This window comes from Leptonychotes weddellii, chromosome 4 (genome assembly GCF_054177405.1).
Source record: "Leptonychotes weddellii isolate Sample4059 chromosome 4, ASM5417740v2, whole genome shotgun sequence".
Classification (NCBI taxonomy): domain Eukaryota; kingdom Metazoa; phylum Chordata; class Mammalia; order Carnivora; family Phocidae; genus Leptonychotes; species Leptonychotes weddellii.
Window position 1 is genome coordinate 145,081,257 of NC_138372.1, and position 19,182 is coordinate 145,100,438.

The 19,182-nt window shown below is 34.4% G+C and overlaps 1 protein-coding gene across 1 annotated transcript in view; it reads right to left on the reverse strand.

Moving 5' to 3' along the window:
- NUDCD1 (NudC domain containing 1) overlaps nt 1-19,182 on the reverse strand; it is a 71,747-nt gene that overhangs the window by 30,722 nt on the left and 21,843 nt on the right. Inside the window, exons 3-7 of the mRNA XM_006744707.2 lie at nt 18,111-18,296; nt 14,845-15,022; nt 11,016-11,198; nt 7,605-7,809; nt 2,406-2,550 (exon numbers count right to left, since the gene is read on the reverse strand). Coding sequence (XP_006744770.1) covers nt 2,406-2,550; nt 7,605-7,809; nt 11,016-11,198; nt 14,845-15,022; nt 18,111-18,296 — 897 coding nt within the window. The remainder of the gene's footprint in view (nt 1-2,405; nt 2,551-7,604; nt 7,810-11,015; nt 11,199-14,844; nt 15,023-18,110; nt 18,297-19,182) is intronic.

The following is a 19,182-nucleotide window of genomic DNA, read 5'->3' on the forward strand; positions in this document are numbered from 1 at the left end:
TCCATTACCTGTATGTTGAAGAGGGCAAAATTATAAGGTCAGAACTATCAAGGCAGCCAGATTTTAATAGGACAAGACTATAGAGAAAGGGGAATAACAGAGAAGAGAACCCAAGACTCTGCTGCTTCACTATAGCCATTTACTGATTTTCAAGCTGAGCTGAAAAAGTGGAAAGAAGCAGCATGCAACGGGCTCAAAAGCTGAGTGCTGATACTATTAAAGTGTTTGGGAGACAAAAATTAGAGGACAGGGCCTACACAGGAGAAGCCCTGGTAAACATCCTAGACTTTCACTTGAGATTCATGAAAAGTTCTGCCTTAGGAGTAAGAACAAACAAGGAATAAATATCAGCCATGTAAAAAAACATGGAAATACAGCACCAAATCAAATCAATCCTTAATGGGGTTAAGAAGATAGGATGAAATTTTGCAGGATGTGGTCAAGTATTGTTTAGAATGAAGTATATAGCTTTTCAAGAGAAAAGTAGGTTAAAAAAATCATCTGAACTTTCACTTTGAAAAATAGAGCAAAATAAATCCAAAGTAACAAAAAGGAGAAAATAATGTAAAAACAGAAATGAAATTGGAAACTGAAACAACAACAAAAAACAATGGAAATAGATGCCCCAAATAATCCTTATATAATAAAGAAATTAAATTCACGGCTAAAAACTTCCAAAACACAAAACTCCAATCTAGATGGTCTCACTGGTAAATTCTATATTTAAAGAAATAATGCCAATTCTACACAATCTCTTCCAGAAATAGAACAAGCAGGAAACACTTCCCTACTCATTTTATGACATCAGCATTACCCACATATCAAAACTGGATAGCGACAGTAAAAAGACAAAACAAAAACTACAGACCAACATTCCTCCTAAATATAGATGCAAAACTCCTCAGTAACATTTAGCAAACCCAAACCAGTAATATGCAAATAGGATAATACATCATTACCAAGTGGGTTTTATCCCACAAATGAAGAAAATGTATTTGACAGAATTCTATAGCCTTTCATGATTCAAAACACTCAGTTTAACAGAAATAGAAGAAAATTTCCAGAACATGACAAAAATAATCCATAATACTTAACAACAAAATATTCAACTATTTCTCCAAGACTACAAATGAGGCAAGAATGTCTGCTTTCACTATTCACCATTTCTATTTTACAGTGGATTAAAGGTTCTAACCAATACAGAAAAGCAAGAAAAAGTATAAAGATTTGAAACACGTAAGACAGTCTTCAGTTGCAGATAACAAGATTCTATGTTTTTTTTTTCCAAAATGTTACAAACACATTGGTGTTCAGCCATAAATAACTTACTCATACAGACCAATATTCATTTGAAATAATCAAGTTTAAAAGGCAGTTAACAGCAATAAAATACAGTATCAAAACAAACCTCCACTACTATAACTACTATTATATCCCAGAGCACACCACAATAAATAGTCACTGAATGAAGGAACATTAATAGGGCAATGCAGTCTACACGTCTTGTTGTAACACTAGGACTATGAAATCAAAGTAATGGTCTTACATATGAATTCTAGTGATTCCTGAAATTTTTAATTATTGCTGGCAGACATGAAATTTGGTTTCTCCATTTTGGCCATGCTTTCTTTTGACGGAGACACTTATTTTCAATATTCTAATTTCCTTCCTACTTTAAGATGCAATTAACCCTATAGTATAACTACATCTTTATACAGTTTTTTCCTCATTGTTCTAACTCCAGGAGGCAATAAGTCAGACATTTTACATGTGCTGATATAATTTTTGGTGAATAAACATATAAATAAAATTCTGGTATGCTTTATTCAAATTTTTAACATTATCTTAAAAGTTATCAGATTAGAACATTTCAACAAAATCTCATAGTTGAATGAGTACTGTACTATTGTAATCACTACAATGAATTACTTTGTCAATCAAAATTAATTATAGTATATATTTATACCCCTAGTGATATTCTAAGATAATCTAGAAAATTTCAATGATGACAAGTAGATTATTAGCATAGGTAGACAGTAAAATCTTAATTTTTTTATCCCTACCAGTATTGGTCTATTGATTCTTCTAAAGGAGAATATATATATTTATGTGCGTATATGTGTGAATATGTGTGTATATAGATGTATGTATACATATATATGTACATAGATACATACATACATGAACACCCATCTTATACAACAATCCCACACACATATATGTATTCATGTGGTGTAAGGAAGGAATATTAGAATTTTAAGCTATATTCAAACACCAGTCTGTAGTACCTAATCTGTGTCTCTAACACTAGCAAATGTAAAATAATGTTTGAAAAACATGGCATGATCCTCACATAACATACTTCTGGGCCTTTGGAAAATGACCCTACTACTACAATTGCTTACCAGTTCTTCAGAGGTCAAATGCATTAAACGTTCAGCTATTGCAGCACACTGGGCTGAGTCTCTTATAAACTCTCCTTGCTTATCACCAACCACTAGCTCTGGCCATGTTAGTCCTTCATTCTTTTTAATCAAGAAAATCTCCAAGCTAGAAGTTAAACAAGAAAAGTAATGTTACATTAAGCAACTACATAAATTACATAATCAACACCAAAGAGAAGAATCTTCCATTGAATTTATCCCCGCCTTGGTGTCCAGCCAGAGATGTTTTACCAAAACTTGTGTTAATTTTAGTACTGCATATTGGAATAGAGATGGAAAATCTGTAATCCAAGGGTAAATAATTTATACTTAATAAACAAAAAAATACCGCTGGAAATAGTATGTCAAATGGCCTGATGAGAAGAGTGACTGGCAAGAGTAAGACCACCTAGAAAGTACTGTTGTAGTCCAGGTACGCAGTGTGTTACTGAACTTAAGTGACAAATGCAAGCAGCGTGGATCTATGAGATCTTTTACCAGGTAATGGTGGTGGTGGTGAGGGTGGTGACTGGGGTGGGCACATAAAGTTAACTGGACAGGGACTATAACTAAAGGTACCTCTTTGTGCATGGAGCCAAAAAGTAGCTTCATTTCCCCAAGCTAGGAGCCAATTATACAATTATTAATGTAAACATCAGGCAATTAGATCAATACAAATGTTAATTTTTAAAGTATGTATTTTAAAGAATTGAAAATAAAGTAGAAATTAGAAAATAATTAACTTTGATAACTCCTTAGGAGGAAAAAAGTTATGTGGCCTCTATCAACTGAAAATCTAATTCTGTACATTTAAGCCATTAAGCACAAATTCCAAATACACTAAAAAGGGCCTATCAACGTAATCCTGCGATTAAGGTTTGATGCAGCAGGAAGGGGAAAGAGCACTGAGTCGGGGCAGACTGTGGACACAGGAGTTGCCCACATGCCTCTTGAATAGGAAGGGAAATTCGCGTAAGCTGCTTTAGGAGTAGTTGGTACTGTAACACAGAGAAAAGTGGGGGTGGTGGTAGCTGTTCCATAGGAAAGCAACCTTTTCCATGTGCCATCTCTGGTACACGTGTGCCACTAACCTGTGCCCTGGAACACAACTGCAAGGAAAAACGGCAAGGACACAATAATAACAATTATCATAATTATCAAATAGAACATGCAAACCTATCAGTTATTCTTTTTCAAGGTTGTTATTATCACCACCTCATGAATTAATTACAGCATTTTAAATTTTTCTGAAACTACTTCTTTTAAGAGACTATACAAAATATCTTTTCTATGTAATGAGTTCCTATCATTAGCATTAAAAATTACTACGATAATATATTCTCTAAGAGAAAGGTCATCTTGAAAATCATGATGATGATGAATCATGACAGCGACTCATACTTAATCTTCCCATATGCCAGGTGCTGTCAAGCATTTTACGTGTTTTTAACTCATTGATTGCTCATGACAACCAAATAAAGTAAGTAATATTTTGTCTTCATTTTACAAGTAAGAAAAAAAAAAAGCACTGAGAGGTTAAGTAACTTGCCAAAGTCACAAGCTAGGAAAGCAGTCTGGCTCTAAGTCCATGTTCCTCACTACTTTACTATTCTGCCTCTTTGAACAAATATATGTAAATAACTACTAAAGAAAGTTTACTGTGACCAGAATGTATAAGTACTGTTTTTCGTCAGTTGCTACCTAGAGTTCATACAATCTCATTTATAAAGAATTTCTGAACCATCATTAAATTTGCACACCTAGTCAATGCAATCCTTTTAGTACAACTGCATTTCTACATTTTTTTTTAAGTTTTTTTTTTTTTTTTTTTTTATTCATTCGAGACACAGAGATACAGAGAGAGAGAGCAGGGGGAGAAGCAGAGGAAGGGGAAGAAGCAGGCCCCCCACTGAGCAGGGAGTCCGATGCGGGGCTCGATCCCAGGACCCTGGGATCATGACCCGAGCCAAAGGCAGACGCTTAACCATCTGAGCCACCCAGGCGCCCCTGCATTTCTACATTTTAAAGCTAGTATCAGATCCTACCATCCAAGCAAAAAAAAACCATATAACATAATAACCTAGACTAGTTAACAAATCCTTCCAAAGTGAGAGGGAACATTAACTATTAAAAATGAGAGAGATGAATAATTTAACCAGGTACAGAAAATCATGTTTTAAACCAGTAACACCACCAACAGTCACTGTAATTATCCTTTGTAACATAAAATTGTAATCAAGTACCTCAAATTTAATGGGAAAACAATACCGGTTTATGCTCATGTATTAAATGCTGAAGCTATCAGTGTGAGGTCCAGCCATTCTAGAGCTTTGCTGGGTTACTGCTTCATGATTTATATTAACAATATGTTATAGTTGGTTTGCCAATTTATAAATGCTACCCTCAAATCTCTCTCATAAAATATGTTTAAACAGAATGTGGAGATATAAAATATTTCTTAAAGAACCTTTTAGATAATTAAGTTTTTAAAATATGTTAAAAAGTATAAAGGGATTATGGGTATACTTCTCATGATAAGCACTAAGTATATAATTGTTGAATCACTGTTATAAAACTGAAACTAATATAACACTGTATATTAAATAAAATTAGGACAGAGTAATTTTATGAGATTCTGTTAGGAATTCAGTGTTAGCATGTCAAAGTTCACAAAGAACGAGGCAAAAAGCCAATGTGCTTGATCGCGGTGACCTAACCATAGTCAGATGGGTGATTACCAGAAACATTAGATTCCACGGTTCTTTTCATCTTAGTGTCCTTTTCTACATGATTATTATCCAGGTAAATGGATAAACTGTTAGCAAAATGAGGTATCTATTCAACTGGTGTAACTGGATGTGTTGTTAAGTATGATATTCCTAAAGAAAGAAGTAGGTAAGACTGTTGGTCAGGACTCTAAATGACTTTTATCTTTTCATCTACCTTGAAGGTGGGATTTTTGTAAACTATCATGTCCATGAGATTGAGTTTAATAGCTCAGATCAACTTTTCACTCTCCCCCTAAAAGAGTAATACTTTTTTGAGAATTACAATAAAAGTACTTTCATAAACATTTGCAGGAGTAATTATGAAAAATGTTGGAAGAACTACACTGATTTCTTAAATATACCATGATTAAAACTGGTTAGCAAGAATTACTAGAACAGTTAAAAAAAAAATCCATGTCCCGAAACAGAAAGACAAGGGATCAGATTCACAGAAATCATTATTCTTTTTTGTTGAATTCACTGAATACTGAACACTGAATAGTTCAGTAATTCTCAATAAATTATAAATGACATCATTAATTATGAATCTATTTTTCTTACTGCATTAAAAAAGAAAGTATAACCAAGTCACTAAATTTCCCCTTTAGTAAAATGAATTCAGGATCTAAAAGCATAAAGCCTAAATTTTTTTTGAAGTAGATATCTATTTCTTAGACTCTCAGGATTTAGACTCATATCAAAGACTCATATGGGTCTTTTATTACAAATTGAAAATTATATTTAAAATAAAAATATCTAATTTTAACCCACTTCTGACCAAATTTGACCCTTTTTATCAGAGAATGCAGTAATTACTGACAATCCATAATGAAAGAGTAGTTTTATTAATCCAAATAACTGGAGAGTGAGTAAAGCATCTGGGACAACAGATTTGCAAAGGGGAATAAAAGCAGAAGCAAAGGTTATAGTTTTTTAAGACACTTAACCTTTACCTATTTGTTTTACATATTCCTTTTACTGAGGTTTTTATAGATAAAATTCAGATTTTAAATGTAGAATTCATTGAATTTGGCACCTGTGTCACTCAGTGAAGCTACTGAATCATCCAGAAAGTCATTCACTGTAGCAAAAGACTGCAGTCAAAATATCCAACAATAAAGGACCATTTTTTAAAAATGACTGTGCAGTTAGTTGATAGAGTAAAATATCATAAATAGCCATAAAGGAGAATAAAATAAATCATTATGTATACGTTATCCAAGATTTATTGTTGAAAGTCAACAAAAGCAAGCTGTAAAAAACTATGTATAGTCATGTTGAAATCTTTTTTGTTCAAAAAAAATATATATCTGCTTGGATATGCATAAAATGCCTGTAGAAGGAAACTAATAATAGTGGTTATGGGGAGGGGAAGGGTGACTGGAGGGCCTGGGCTGGAGGAAGCCTTCATACAGCTTAAAATCTAAAGAACAGGAATTAGGGGCGCCTGGGTGGCTCAGTCGTTAAGCATCTGCCTTCAGCTCAGGTCATGATCCCAGCCTCCTGGGATCAAGCCCCGCATCAGGCTCCCTGCTCCACAGGAGGCCTGCTTCTCCCTCTGCCACTCCCCCTGCTTGTGTTCCTTCTCTCCCTGTGTCTCTGTCAAATAAATAAAATCTTTGGGAAAAAAAAAAAAAGAAAGAACAGGAATTATTACCTAGTTGGCAAATTGAAATTAATAAGAGAAAATTAGTTAAAAAAATTTTAAAGTATTAATTAAAATAAATAACCATTTTTGGGGGCGCCTGGGTAGCTCAGTTGGTTAAGGGACTGCCGTTGGCTCAGGTCATGATCCTGGGATCCTGGGATTTGAGCCCTGCATAGGGTTCCCTGCTCAGTGGGTGGTCGGCTTCTCCCTCTCCCTCTACCCTACCCCAACTTTTGTGTAGGCTCTCTCATTAAAAAACAAAAACATTTTTATCTATTAATTATTATTGTTAATATTGTTATGATTTTATCCAGAGCTGGTAATGAAAAGCTCTACCACAGAATGCAAACAATGACTATAGTAGCATCTTTAATCTTAACGATAATTATACTTTTTGATACAGTAACTCCATTTTAATTTTTTTTATTATTATTTTTTTTTTATTTGAGAGAGAATGAGATAGAGAGAGAGAGCATGAGAGGGGGGAGGGTCAGAGGAAGAAGCAGACTCCCTGCTGAGCAAGGAGCCCGATGCGGGACTCGATCCTGGGACTCCAGGATCATGACCTGAGCCGAAGGCAGTCGCTTAACCAACTGAGCCACCCAGGCGCCCAGTAACTCCATTTTTAATCTATCTTAAGAAAAAGAATCAGCAATACAGACAGACCTATTGTAGTATTCAACTGTGGTGTAACCACTGTGGAAAGGATTAAAAAAAAAGAAAAAAGAAAAAAAACTAAATATAAATACAACTGTCCATATATACCAATTATTCTCTTTAATTATCCATGTACTGCTTTCTTGATCAATAGATGAATAGAGATTTCCTTCCAGAAACCTCTGACCCTTCAGCACAATGTTGATGTGATCAGGCAAAAACTGTACTTGAATGTCCTCCTTAGAACTGCCTTCTGGAAGCCGTATTGTTACTGTCAAATCATCTTCAGTCTGTTGCCAGTAATACAGAGGTTCTGTTGGGAAAAGAAAAATACATTATGTAATAAAGTGCAAACAGAATACACAAAATTAGAGACTAGAGCATACAAAAGAACATCTATCTAAAAGAATCTTAGCATAATTTCTAGTGATCTTACAAAAAAAAAAAGTAATTATAAACAAACACATTCAGATCTCTTTGGGGAATTTTCAGAGTTATAACAATTGCACCTAACATTCCTCTTCTGGGCTTACCTAATGCTCCAGGACATAAACACTCATAAAATACTAATGACAGCAATCCTTTATCCCCATTCATTCTCTTCCTGCCTCCCAGTTCTCCTCTCTTTTCCTCCTTCTTGCTCTTCTCTTTACACACATACACACACAGCAGATTTCTAGTTCAAAAGAATGACAAGTATGTCATAAACCATTGTCTGAAACTTTCACCATTGCCTTGATTTGCCCTAACGATGTAACTCTGTGATACAGGAGGCCACTATTATTTGGTGAGATACACATCCACACAAAAATAAAAGATAAAATATAAAATTGTTACTTTGGATTAATTTCTAGCTTGTATCACCTTCCTTTAAGCAGGCTCTCAGAGCCTCTCTGATCTTTTTAGAAGTACTTTTAATATAAACTCACTGAAAAAGTTTCAACTGTAGCTTAAAAGATTGATAACTATAAGCTCCTTAAGGCAAGTAATTTGTTTCACTCAATTTTCTGTCTAACACAAAAGTTAACAAGGCAATTTATACGTAACAATGACTCAATGGATAACTTCTGGCAGATATGGAAAGGGGAAGAGTCTACAAAATCACAGGAGCTTTTAGTAAAAATTAAAGGCCATAGAAGTAGACTAAAAGGAAAGCTAGAATTTTTTAAACCTCTCTCCACTAAAAGTTATACAAACAACTAAATAATTTCAATTGTTGGTTGCTGAATGCCTTTCTATGTTTTTGGAAATCATGTTTTAAGTCTTTCTTTTCTTTTTTTTTAAGATTTTATTTATTTATTTGACAGAGAGAGAGAAAGCCAGAGAGTACAAATGGGGGGAAAAGAAGAGGGAGAAGGAGAAGCAGGCTCCCCGCTGAGCAGGGAGCCCGACATGGGGCTCGATCCCAGGACCCTGAGATCATGACCTGAGCTGAAGGCAGATGCTTAACCGACTGAGCCAGCCAGGCGCCCCACATTTTAAGTCTTTCAAAGAAAATGCTATTACTTATGTCATTATGACAACACCAAACAGGCAACAGACAGTATCAGTCTTCTTGAGGTTTATAGAAAACGAAACCAGTATATATTCTCAGAAGATTATTTATAAGAAAGCATGCTATAATTAACAAATTATCCATAATTTTTTTAAAAATTAATTTTTCCTTTACAAGTAAAAGCTGTTTATTAGAAGGAAAACAGAAAAATACAGGGATCTGAGGTTCACACTAAAAGGGAAGAAATGACATAATGATGTATTCAGGAGGAATTCAGTATTAGTGAGATGTCAACAAGAAAAACAACACCTGGACTGGTAGTTAGTGATTTAAAAAGATGTGTCCCTCCCAGGCTATGATCTGTTCTTGGAACCACATGGGCCTCAGCTACTAGGCAGAATGGTTCCAGTGTCAACAAGAAAAACAACACCTGGACTGGTAGTTAGTGATTTAAAAAGATGTGTCCCTCCCAGGCTATGATCTGTCTTGGAACCACATGGGTCTCAGCTACTAGGCAGAATGGTTCCAAAGATTAGGGCATTCTTTCACTCCTTTGCAATTGCTCACCAAGAGTTCTAAAGGGCATGTGGTCTAGAGATATTAATAGCTGTTTTGGCTAAGCTCTAGAAGACTTTAACTTTCTAATTAAGGCAGAATTTATTTGAAAAGGGATCTTAGAGATAATCTAACAAAAAACACATTACATATGAGGAAACCAATTTGTTGAGAGGCTAAATAAAAGGCCATCAAGCACAATTCTCATATTCAAAGGTGCATATATCTATAAACCCGGGAAAAATATTTTTAAAACATTTATTCCATTATTATTTTCAAATGCTTTTCAAAGGATTTTTGTTTAGAAAGCTCTAACTAGATAAAAATAGTGAAACTAATTTTTATTTCATATAATCAAGTAACAAAAAAGTACAAAGATTAATATGTATAATTGTTAAATACTGTGAAAATCTCTGTTAAGTAAAATATACTATTCTCTGGCTATAAACACCAGAAATATGAACAGTACTGATTACAGAGTGATGTTCTCTTGAATATAAGAGTACATATTCTTTGTATAGAAATATAATTTATTTATTTGAGAAAGAGCGAGAGAACACACGCACCAGCAGGGGGAAGGGGAAAGGGAGAGAACCCTCAACCAGACTCCCTGATGAGTGCAGAGCCAAAGCAGGGCTCGATCCCAGCACCCTGAGATCATGACCTGAGCGAAAACCAAGAGTTGACGCTCAACTGACTGAGCCACCCAGGTGCCCCAGTAAATATAAATTTCTTTTGGAAGACCTTATTACTGTCTTTGTTCCAAAATATCACCTTCATCCATTTATTCATTTAACATTGGGAAAACTTGGTGATTTTGCCCTCAAGAACTTGTTTTCAGGTTAGTACTAAAGTTAAGCAAAAGTACATTAGTATACACCTATAATCAACAGAGTTTAGTTTATTTTAAAAGATTAATATCTTCAATACTAATATGCTAGCTTCTCGAACACCAATAACAGAGACATCATTTATTCATTTATAAGGTATTTATTAAACATCTAATCAGGTAAGCTAATGTACAGATTTTTTTTTTTAATTTTATTTATTTTTATTTATTTGACACAGAGACAGTGAGAGAGAGAGCATAAGCAGGGGGAGCAGCAGGCAGGCAGAGGGAGAGGGAGAAGCAGGCTCTCTGCTGAGCAAGGAGCCCAATGCAGGGCTCGATCCCAGGACCCTGGGATCATGGCCTGAGCTGAAGGCAGCCGCTTAACCGACTGAGCCACCCAGGCGCCCCTAATGTGCAGATTTTTTAAAACATTTCTGGTAATTACTAATTAAAACAGTTCATACTATTTAGGTAGTACATTTTACAAAAGACTATTCTGATGAATATAAAGGGAAATAAAAATTAAAAACCTGTCTGGTCCTAGTAGAAGCCAAAACCTAACCAAGAAGACAACCAGCCATAAATGTGTGTGTGCATAAATACACATGAGCTCTAAGAAGGTGAATAGTAAAATTACCTTTGATTTTCTCTGACATGTTCTCATTCTTATTTTCTTCAAGATCTTGACCAACATGAACAAATGTGAAGGACTTGTAGGAGACAATCATCAGACCCTTCCCATCAGGCTCAATAGCAGCATAATGTGGCACTGACTTTCCACGGAGAATATCACATTTAATAATTTCATATTTGTTATTATCTGTAAGAAAACAAAGTATTTTAGAACAAAAAAATTACAAATAAAACACTATATTATAAAAATATCCTGAAAATATTTGTATATTGGTTTTAATTAAAATTGAGTATTTTAAGTGTACCGTTAAAAAGCATGCTACTAAGTCTTTTCATAGGGATAAAAAGATTTATAACCTAATTTTCTGTAAATACACTCCTACTTTAAAATACTAGGTCTGATGAAATTTGCTCTTAGTTGTGCTTTCCAGTGTGGAAAGTAGCACACTACTGGCCATGGGGGCTATTTAATCAAAATTAAGTAAAATTTAAATTCAGTTCTTCAGGCACCAATGCTCAATAGCCACACATGGCTAGCTGCTATTTTATTGGCACACAAATAAATGACACACATAAAAGGCACATATATAAACATGTCCACTTGGCACAAATTTTCATCAGACAGCAGTGCTCTAGACTTTGAAAGTGACTAACTTACCTGAAATATCAGCTTCTGATGGATCTACCTTTTCCTTTACTGTAGCCTGTCTACTTTCCCAGCACGTACATGATAGGCATCTTCTGAAAAGAGCCACACTAAGGATAAAGGAAAGGTATGGGGTAGACTATTTTTCTGCCTATTCTAGCTATTGATAAGGGGTTTCCATAAAATGAAATGTTTATGGTAGAAATGATTTTTATACAGAGACAGATCTACATGCCAACTGTAATCAAGCAAAAAAATGAAGGGGGGGAAATCGGAGGGGGAGACGAACCATGAGAGACTATGGACTCAGAAACAAACTGAGGGTTCTAGAGGGGAGGGGGGTGGGGGGATGGGTTAGCCTGGTGATGGGTATTAAAGAGGGCACGTTCTGCATGGAGCACTGGGTGTTATACGCAAACAATGAATCATGGAATACTACGTCAAAAACTAATGATGTAATGTATGGTGATTAACATAACATAATAAAATAAAATTTAAAAAAGATACTTAATTTTAAGACATAAATTTTAAGAATGAAATATAAAAAAACTGAATTCTTTCTTGAAAATAGGTGGGCTTTTTTTTTTTTTTTTGCTTTAAAAAGTACTCAAACATTACAGTTGAGTCCATACCTTTACTTACGCTGTTACTCTATTAAAGTGGGTTGTACTTTAACACGTAAGCCTCACAATGATCGCAACTCAATGTCACATGTTCTACATAATGATACAATCTGTTCTAAAGTATCTGTCATTTTTCCCTCTAAATCTTCACCTACATTCACATTCATTTCATACATATTTAAGAATAGACTTGTAAATTTATGAATGAGCTAATATACTTCCTGCAGAGTACATGCAAGGCAGAGTCCTACCTGACTCCAAAGACTCAGACTTAGATACTACATAGTTTATAGGGTGGCTTTTCCCAATATGTGTGCAGGAGAAAATAACAGGTGAATCTCAAGTGAACTCCATGATTAAATAAGTTGGGAAATGCTTGATTAAAATTAAATTGTCCTTTTTACTCAAAATTTCTAGAACTTTTAACATGTTTAATGTGTAATAGGGATATTATACACCTACATTTTCAAATTTATTTGACCACAAAACAATTATCAGATGTTCCACTCAACACAGTTTAGAAAAGCACTGTTATGTTCATTAAAAAAGAAAAAGGAAAAGAGTAACAATTATATTAATAATACTTGGGAGGGGTGAAAGGAATGAGACATTAAGAAGAGTAATGAGAAAAAAAGTGAACCATGGGGAGAATTAATATTCCTAAATTACAACCTTGGGAGATAAAAAGAAAAGTGAGTCTAATTATATCTGTTCAGTAAAGGCAAAGACACAAAGCGAAGGAAATGCAGGTGGTGAAGCTTGAGCAGAGTGCCTCTACATTCTGGTAAGTTATCGTGAACTGAGCCACAGCTGTCACAGAACCAGAGAACAGGAGGAAAAATATGCATCATGATTTCTCTGTAAGTTGTCAAGTTACGTACCTTAATAAAAAAATTAAAGTTTCTCTTATCTAAAGTAGAGACTGGCAAAGTACGGCCAGTGGGGACAAAGCTGAGTTTATGGATATTTTTATATGGTTTGTGGGCTAAGAATGAATTTTATACCTCTTTAAATGACTAAAAATAATCAAAATAATATTTAAATACATGTTAAAATTACATAAAATTCAAATGTCCATAAATAAAGTATTATTGGAATACAGCTATACTCATTTATTTATGTATTATCTATGGCTGCTTTTGGACCACAGTGGCATAATTGAATAGTTGTGATATAAATTGTATGGTTACCATCTAGCCCTATACAGAAAGTTTTCCAATACCTAAAGTTTTAAGTTACTGTGTTTCTCCAGAGATGAAACTACAACACTGGGAAAAACAACAAATTATATTAAACAGTTCACAGAACCAATCTAGGAAATTTACTCAGCTTACTTACAAACTATTCTGTTACATATATATGTATATACACACACATACATGTACATATATGTACATATACACATACTCATTTTAAAATAAAAAAGCCCTCTTAGAAATCAAACAGGAATAGCCTTTATCAGATTGTAAATTTAACAGTTAACTCTTGAACAACATGAAGGTTAGGGACACCAATGCCCTGTGCAGTCAAAACTCTGTGTATAACTTTTGACTCCCCCAAAAAACTTAACTACTGATAGCCTACTATTGATTGGAAGCTTTACTGATAGCAAAAACAGTCGATTAACACGTATTTTGTATATGTATTATATACTATATTCTTATAATAAAATAAGCTAAAGAAAGTGTTATTCAGGATATCATAAATACATTTACAGTACTGTCCTGTATTTATCAAAAAATATTCGTGGACCTGCACAGTTCAAACCTGTGTTGTTCAAGGGTCAGCTATAATTTAAGGTTCATAAGTTAAATGAGTAAGTTAATAAAAACTGAGAAAAAGCAGGGAGAGTCATCATGGAAACAAGCTCCCTCAGTTCTCAACTACAGAAAAATCCAATTAGTTCTCAATTAAAGTAAGAACTAATAAGCAATGGCGAAGAACAAGGACACACCATTAAAGGAATCCTAATTAATAAATGAAAAAATAACTTCTAATGTCCAAGTTAGAAGCCTGACAGATTCGAACAGACCAAGGGTTGAGACTTTTCTACACGTGGAAGCACTCTAGGTAAGAAAAGCCAGTTTTCCTGAAGGTAGAAACAAACAGCAATGTTCAATTAGATTCAAAAGAAATCACAGTTATGATTTAAGGAAATAAAGGTATTTGTTTCCGTCTAGGTATTTATATTTAATTGATACTTCAATTACACCGTAATTTATAATTTACATTCAACAATATATGTATTACATACACACAAGAATATATGTATGTAGTCTTGTATATACTGAAAATATACACTTAAAATTCTTCTAAAATTATGTAAGGATGTCTTCTTTTATACAGAAAGGCATAACTGACTGTGGAAGCACATTATTATTTTTTCTATAATCCATACCCGAAGGGAAACTATCTTCAGGAATTCATTCCACTAGGTGTCGGGTATTAGATCACAGCAACACCACCCAAGAAAAAGTCAACAGCATTTACAGGAACAGCTCTGCATTTCAAAATCTACCAAACGGTGCCAACCACTATGGATTCACAATGTTGTTACATTTTACCTTTGTTTTTTCTGATAGTGACCCACTCCAAAGAAACACAGAATCCACTTCCTTTCATATCCAATGCCTCTTTCTCTATTCGAAGAAGTAAGGTAGTTACTGAATGTTCTTCAGTATTCAGCAGTAAGACACTGTGAATTATGATAAAAGGATTCCCAAGCTCTTCATTAAACATAATCTACCAAAAAAAAAAAAAGATTACACATATAAAAATGTACATATTACACAAATGCAGGTAGCACAGAGGGAATGCACAGAATTCTGACAACACAACAACTAATTTGTATACTATTTATTACAAGGAATAGAAAAATGAAAAAAGCCTTTAAATAAAGGTTACAAGTTCAAATAACATCCTTGAAGAAAGAACTTTTTTAAAAATGCCTATTTGTTTGATAGAGAAAAGTGATCAGTACTCTTGGCTTAAAAACAAGGAAAACAACATGGCATCCGAGCAGCATAAAAAGAAGAAAGAGAACTAGAAGCAACCTACTAGAAAAGAATTATACAAAAGAGGGCATGAGTCAGTCAATGTTGACTCCTTTATCTCTTCTCCTATCCTGTGTATGATTTATTTCTGCTTTGCTCCTCTTAGTTTCTGAATATTGTTCATGTTCATGCACATATGTGCGCATGTGTGTATGTATGGTTTTTCCTATTGTTTTTGTTTTGTTCTTCTATTTGTTTCTTAGAAGTCTGCAAAGGTCAGAGTCAAAGGAATTGGAGACACCACTAAAACTTCTTTATTTCTCAAAAATAAAAGAGCCCCTTTACATTTAAAAGTTATAATTCAACAAACTATTTACATATAATACTGAAGTGTCTTTTTAAAAAGCAAATCTAAGCACTATTCAGAGACACAAAATCTTAAATTCTTTTTTCTATCACAAACACAAAATCTAAAGAACTATTATACTTATTTAAGAGCAAATAATAAAGAAGAGATATTTTAAGACTGTTCACTAAACAAGATTTTTGGATAAAAAAATAAATGGTTGAAGAAAACATACAAATGACAAAAGTTAGCTTTAAAAAAAACAAAAACAAAAAACCCTTTATCTGGAATCCCACCCTATCTGCTCCTACTTGAAAGCCTTATAAAGAAAAGTGTGCTTTAGTGTCAATTCCCTAAGTGTTTGAGCACCTCTGCCAAAATTATTCAAATAGTAGACCTTTGGAATTCATTCTGTGGTCTTCCACAAACAGAAAATAGCAAGAACAGCAAAAAATACCTCGAATACTCAAAACTGAGATGACAGACAGGTTCTAGTTGTTTGACTGGGTTTTGCTTTCATTTGGGGGACAACAGGAGACCAAAGGGAGAAAAGAAAGATAGTAAATTTTGTCAGGTACAAGTAGCTAGTTTATTGCTTCTGCCTCTTCTTTCTATTTCATGTGAGTGAAAGGGACTGGAATGAGACCAGGGAGTAGATGTCTAAACTTTTATAAATTGTTAGGCTGAAGTTTCCTGTCTCCTGAACAAGCCCAGCAACTCAAGCGTGATACGGCTGATAGCAACACCCCCATCATATTAGAGGCAACACACTTGCAAAGCAGGCAGTCTTCCCGTCTTCCTTTATTTTTCTTTCTACACTGCAGTCATCACCGCCCTTACTTGGCCCCCTTATGCCCTCCTGTATCCTCCAACCATTCCCACCTTTAGCTTCCTCTCTGTTCCACCAATTGTGCAAAGTCCTAAAACTCTCCTAAGTTGTTTCTCTTAAAGTGACCAGTATTCCACAGTATCCCTCCCACCTCAGTTAATGCCCAAGTCCTATCCCTGTCCCACTTCCCCTCTCCCCAATCAAAACTATTATTAATTGCAAACATCTCTGAGGGTGATTTCATTACAGCAGTGTATACTGAAGAGGGCATGAAGTAAATTTAAATTTAAAAGAATTTTTAAATGATTTAAAAAATATTACTAAAGGCTTAATATGCACCAAGGGGATATACATAGCATAAACCAAATGATTTATAAATCTGTATGAATTTCCTTATGGCAGAGTCTGCGGTGTTATTTTTAAGCTGAAGGTAAGCTGGGTCAGTGTGTCTCTTTCTGCTCAAAACCAACAGAATCCATAGCTTGATAATACATAAATTCTCATTCTCCTGCCCCTTACTCTCCAAACTCCTTCCAAATGTTTCAGATAGCTATGCTATTTATGTATCACATTGCCTCAGTAATACAAAAAAAAAGAAAAAAGATAAAAATTATTACTGGAGGCCACAGCAGAAAAATGTCACAATGTCCAATGAATATTTAAATCTGTGACTAAAAAGGCCTGCAAAGGCCCCCTACAAACAGGCTACTGTTGTTTTGGTTATTTATCATGTTTTTTGAATTACTATAATTTGGTAGTATACCATTTAATATAACTTAGTAAGAAAGGCAAGCCATTTGGTTCTAAGGCCTTCTTGATTTCTCTCAAACAATTAAAGCCTGATCTTTGTTAGGCATTTGATGGTCTGATAAAAATATTTTACAAGATGTAAATAAATTAAGTTCATATTTCTTTATCTACACAGAACTAAAAGGCCACCTGCTGAGATTTAGACAATAGCAGTACCACAATATACTTATTAGTATTAACTCAGTGTCATTCTTTCCCACCTTCAAAAACTGTGGCTCTAGAGAAATTAATTCCTTATTTATTATTATTAAAATCCTAATCTGCCCCTCAGATTTAAAAATGTTGCAGTTTTTAGAAAACTGAAATAAAAATAGCATCTTAGAAATTGGCACATTACTATATTTATGTTATAGTGTATTCTTCTAAGTAGGGAATACTCTGGTAAACTCAGCATTTGACTAATGGCAACTTACCAGATAGCTAGCAAGTGGTGCCTCAGAAGTGTGCTGGGTCCATAAAGATACCAGCAAATATAACATGTGTAGAGGAGAAAAGATATCCCAATGTAATTCTTGGCTAACTCTTCATCAAGAAGGAGGCAATGTTAATACTTTAGTGTACTGCTTTACACATAATATAAAGCATTCAATAAACATTCGCTGAACAAATGAATGCAATTCTTGACAACTGCAATGACCCCAGATCAAACCAGAAATGTTTAAGATACCAGTTTTGTAAAAGGTATATATTTTATAATTTAATTAAAAATTTCCAAAACATTATATATTATAAAAATGAAGAGGTCACACATAAACCATGCCCAAAAAGAGTTATTTCAAAATCACTAAGGTCTAATTTATACATACTTTCCAGACTTTGCTTAAATCTAAAAAACAAAAAACAAAACCGCACCTCCCATTTTTCAGAAGCACTATTTCCACGTTCACCTGTACCAATGAGATATAATCGTCCAGTTCCATCTGACAAGGTAACCCAGGTAGAAGATGTGAAATGGATAGATGCACAAAGACGACTGTCGTATGCTGTCAAATCTGTGGGAAGTCGAAACACTTCTCGTGGTTTTCCTAAAGCAGTGTCCTAAAAAGAAGCCAAACATTATAAATGAATCCTTCCCTTTCCTTGATCCATATGCACACAGAATAAATATCTGCAGTGTAGTGGTTACTCTCTTATTCAAGAGAAGGTGCCTAATTCCCCTCCCTTTGAGTATGAGCTGTACAACTCACTTCTAACTAATAAAATATGGCAGAAGTGATAGTTTGTGACTTCTCAAACTCAGTCATAGTTTCTGTTACATCTTCTATCTTGCTCTCTCTTGGACTGCACATGATAGACCCACATGGGGAGGACGTAAGGGCTCCTCACAATAACCAGCACCCTGTGAGCTATTTGAAAGCCCTAGTCGAGCCTTCAAATCACTGCTCTCTGGGCTGACATCTTGGCTACAACTTCATGAGAAACCTTGACACAGAAACCACCTCGCTAAGCCACTCTGATTTCTGACCCACAAAAACTGAGATGACAAATATTTATCGTTTCAAGTCATTAAGTGTTGAAGTAGGATATTACACAGCAAGAGATAACTAATACCCTGTAGTAATCTGGTCTTCATTCTTAAATTTAGAGTTAATGATCAGTATTTTTAACTAACTGGAAATACTACATTATGTTCTAAATGCCTCCAAAGACATCAGCCTGTGGTATGAAAACACTACACTTAGATTATTAACAATTTAGGTTTCTACTAGCACATTTTTATTGTATCAATATCCTTAAAATTTAAAGCTGTAAGATGGATTGCAACATTAAACTGTTTTACAAGAAAATATATAAAAAGGTCTGTATTTCAGGAAACAAACATCTTATACATCAGATGTACTCAATTCAATAATTTGTTGTTGTTGCTAAAGTTTTAGGTTTCAGTTAAGAGATTTTCCTGCAGGCCAAAAGTAATTCTTGATTC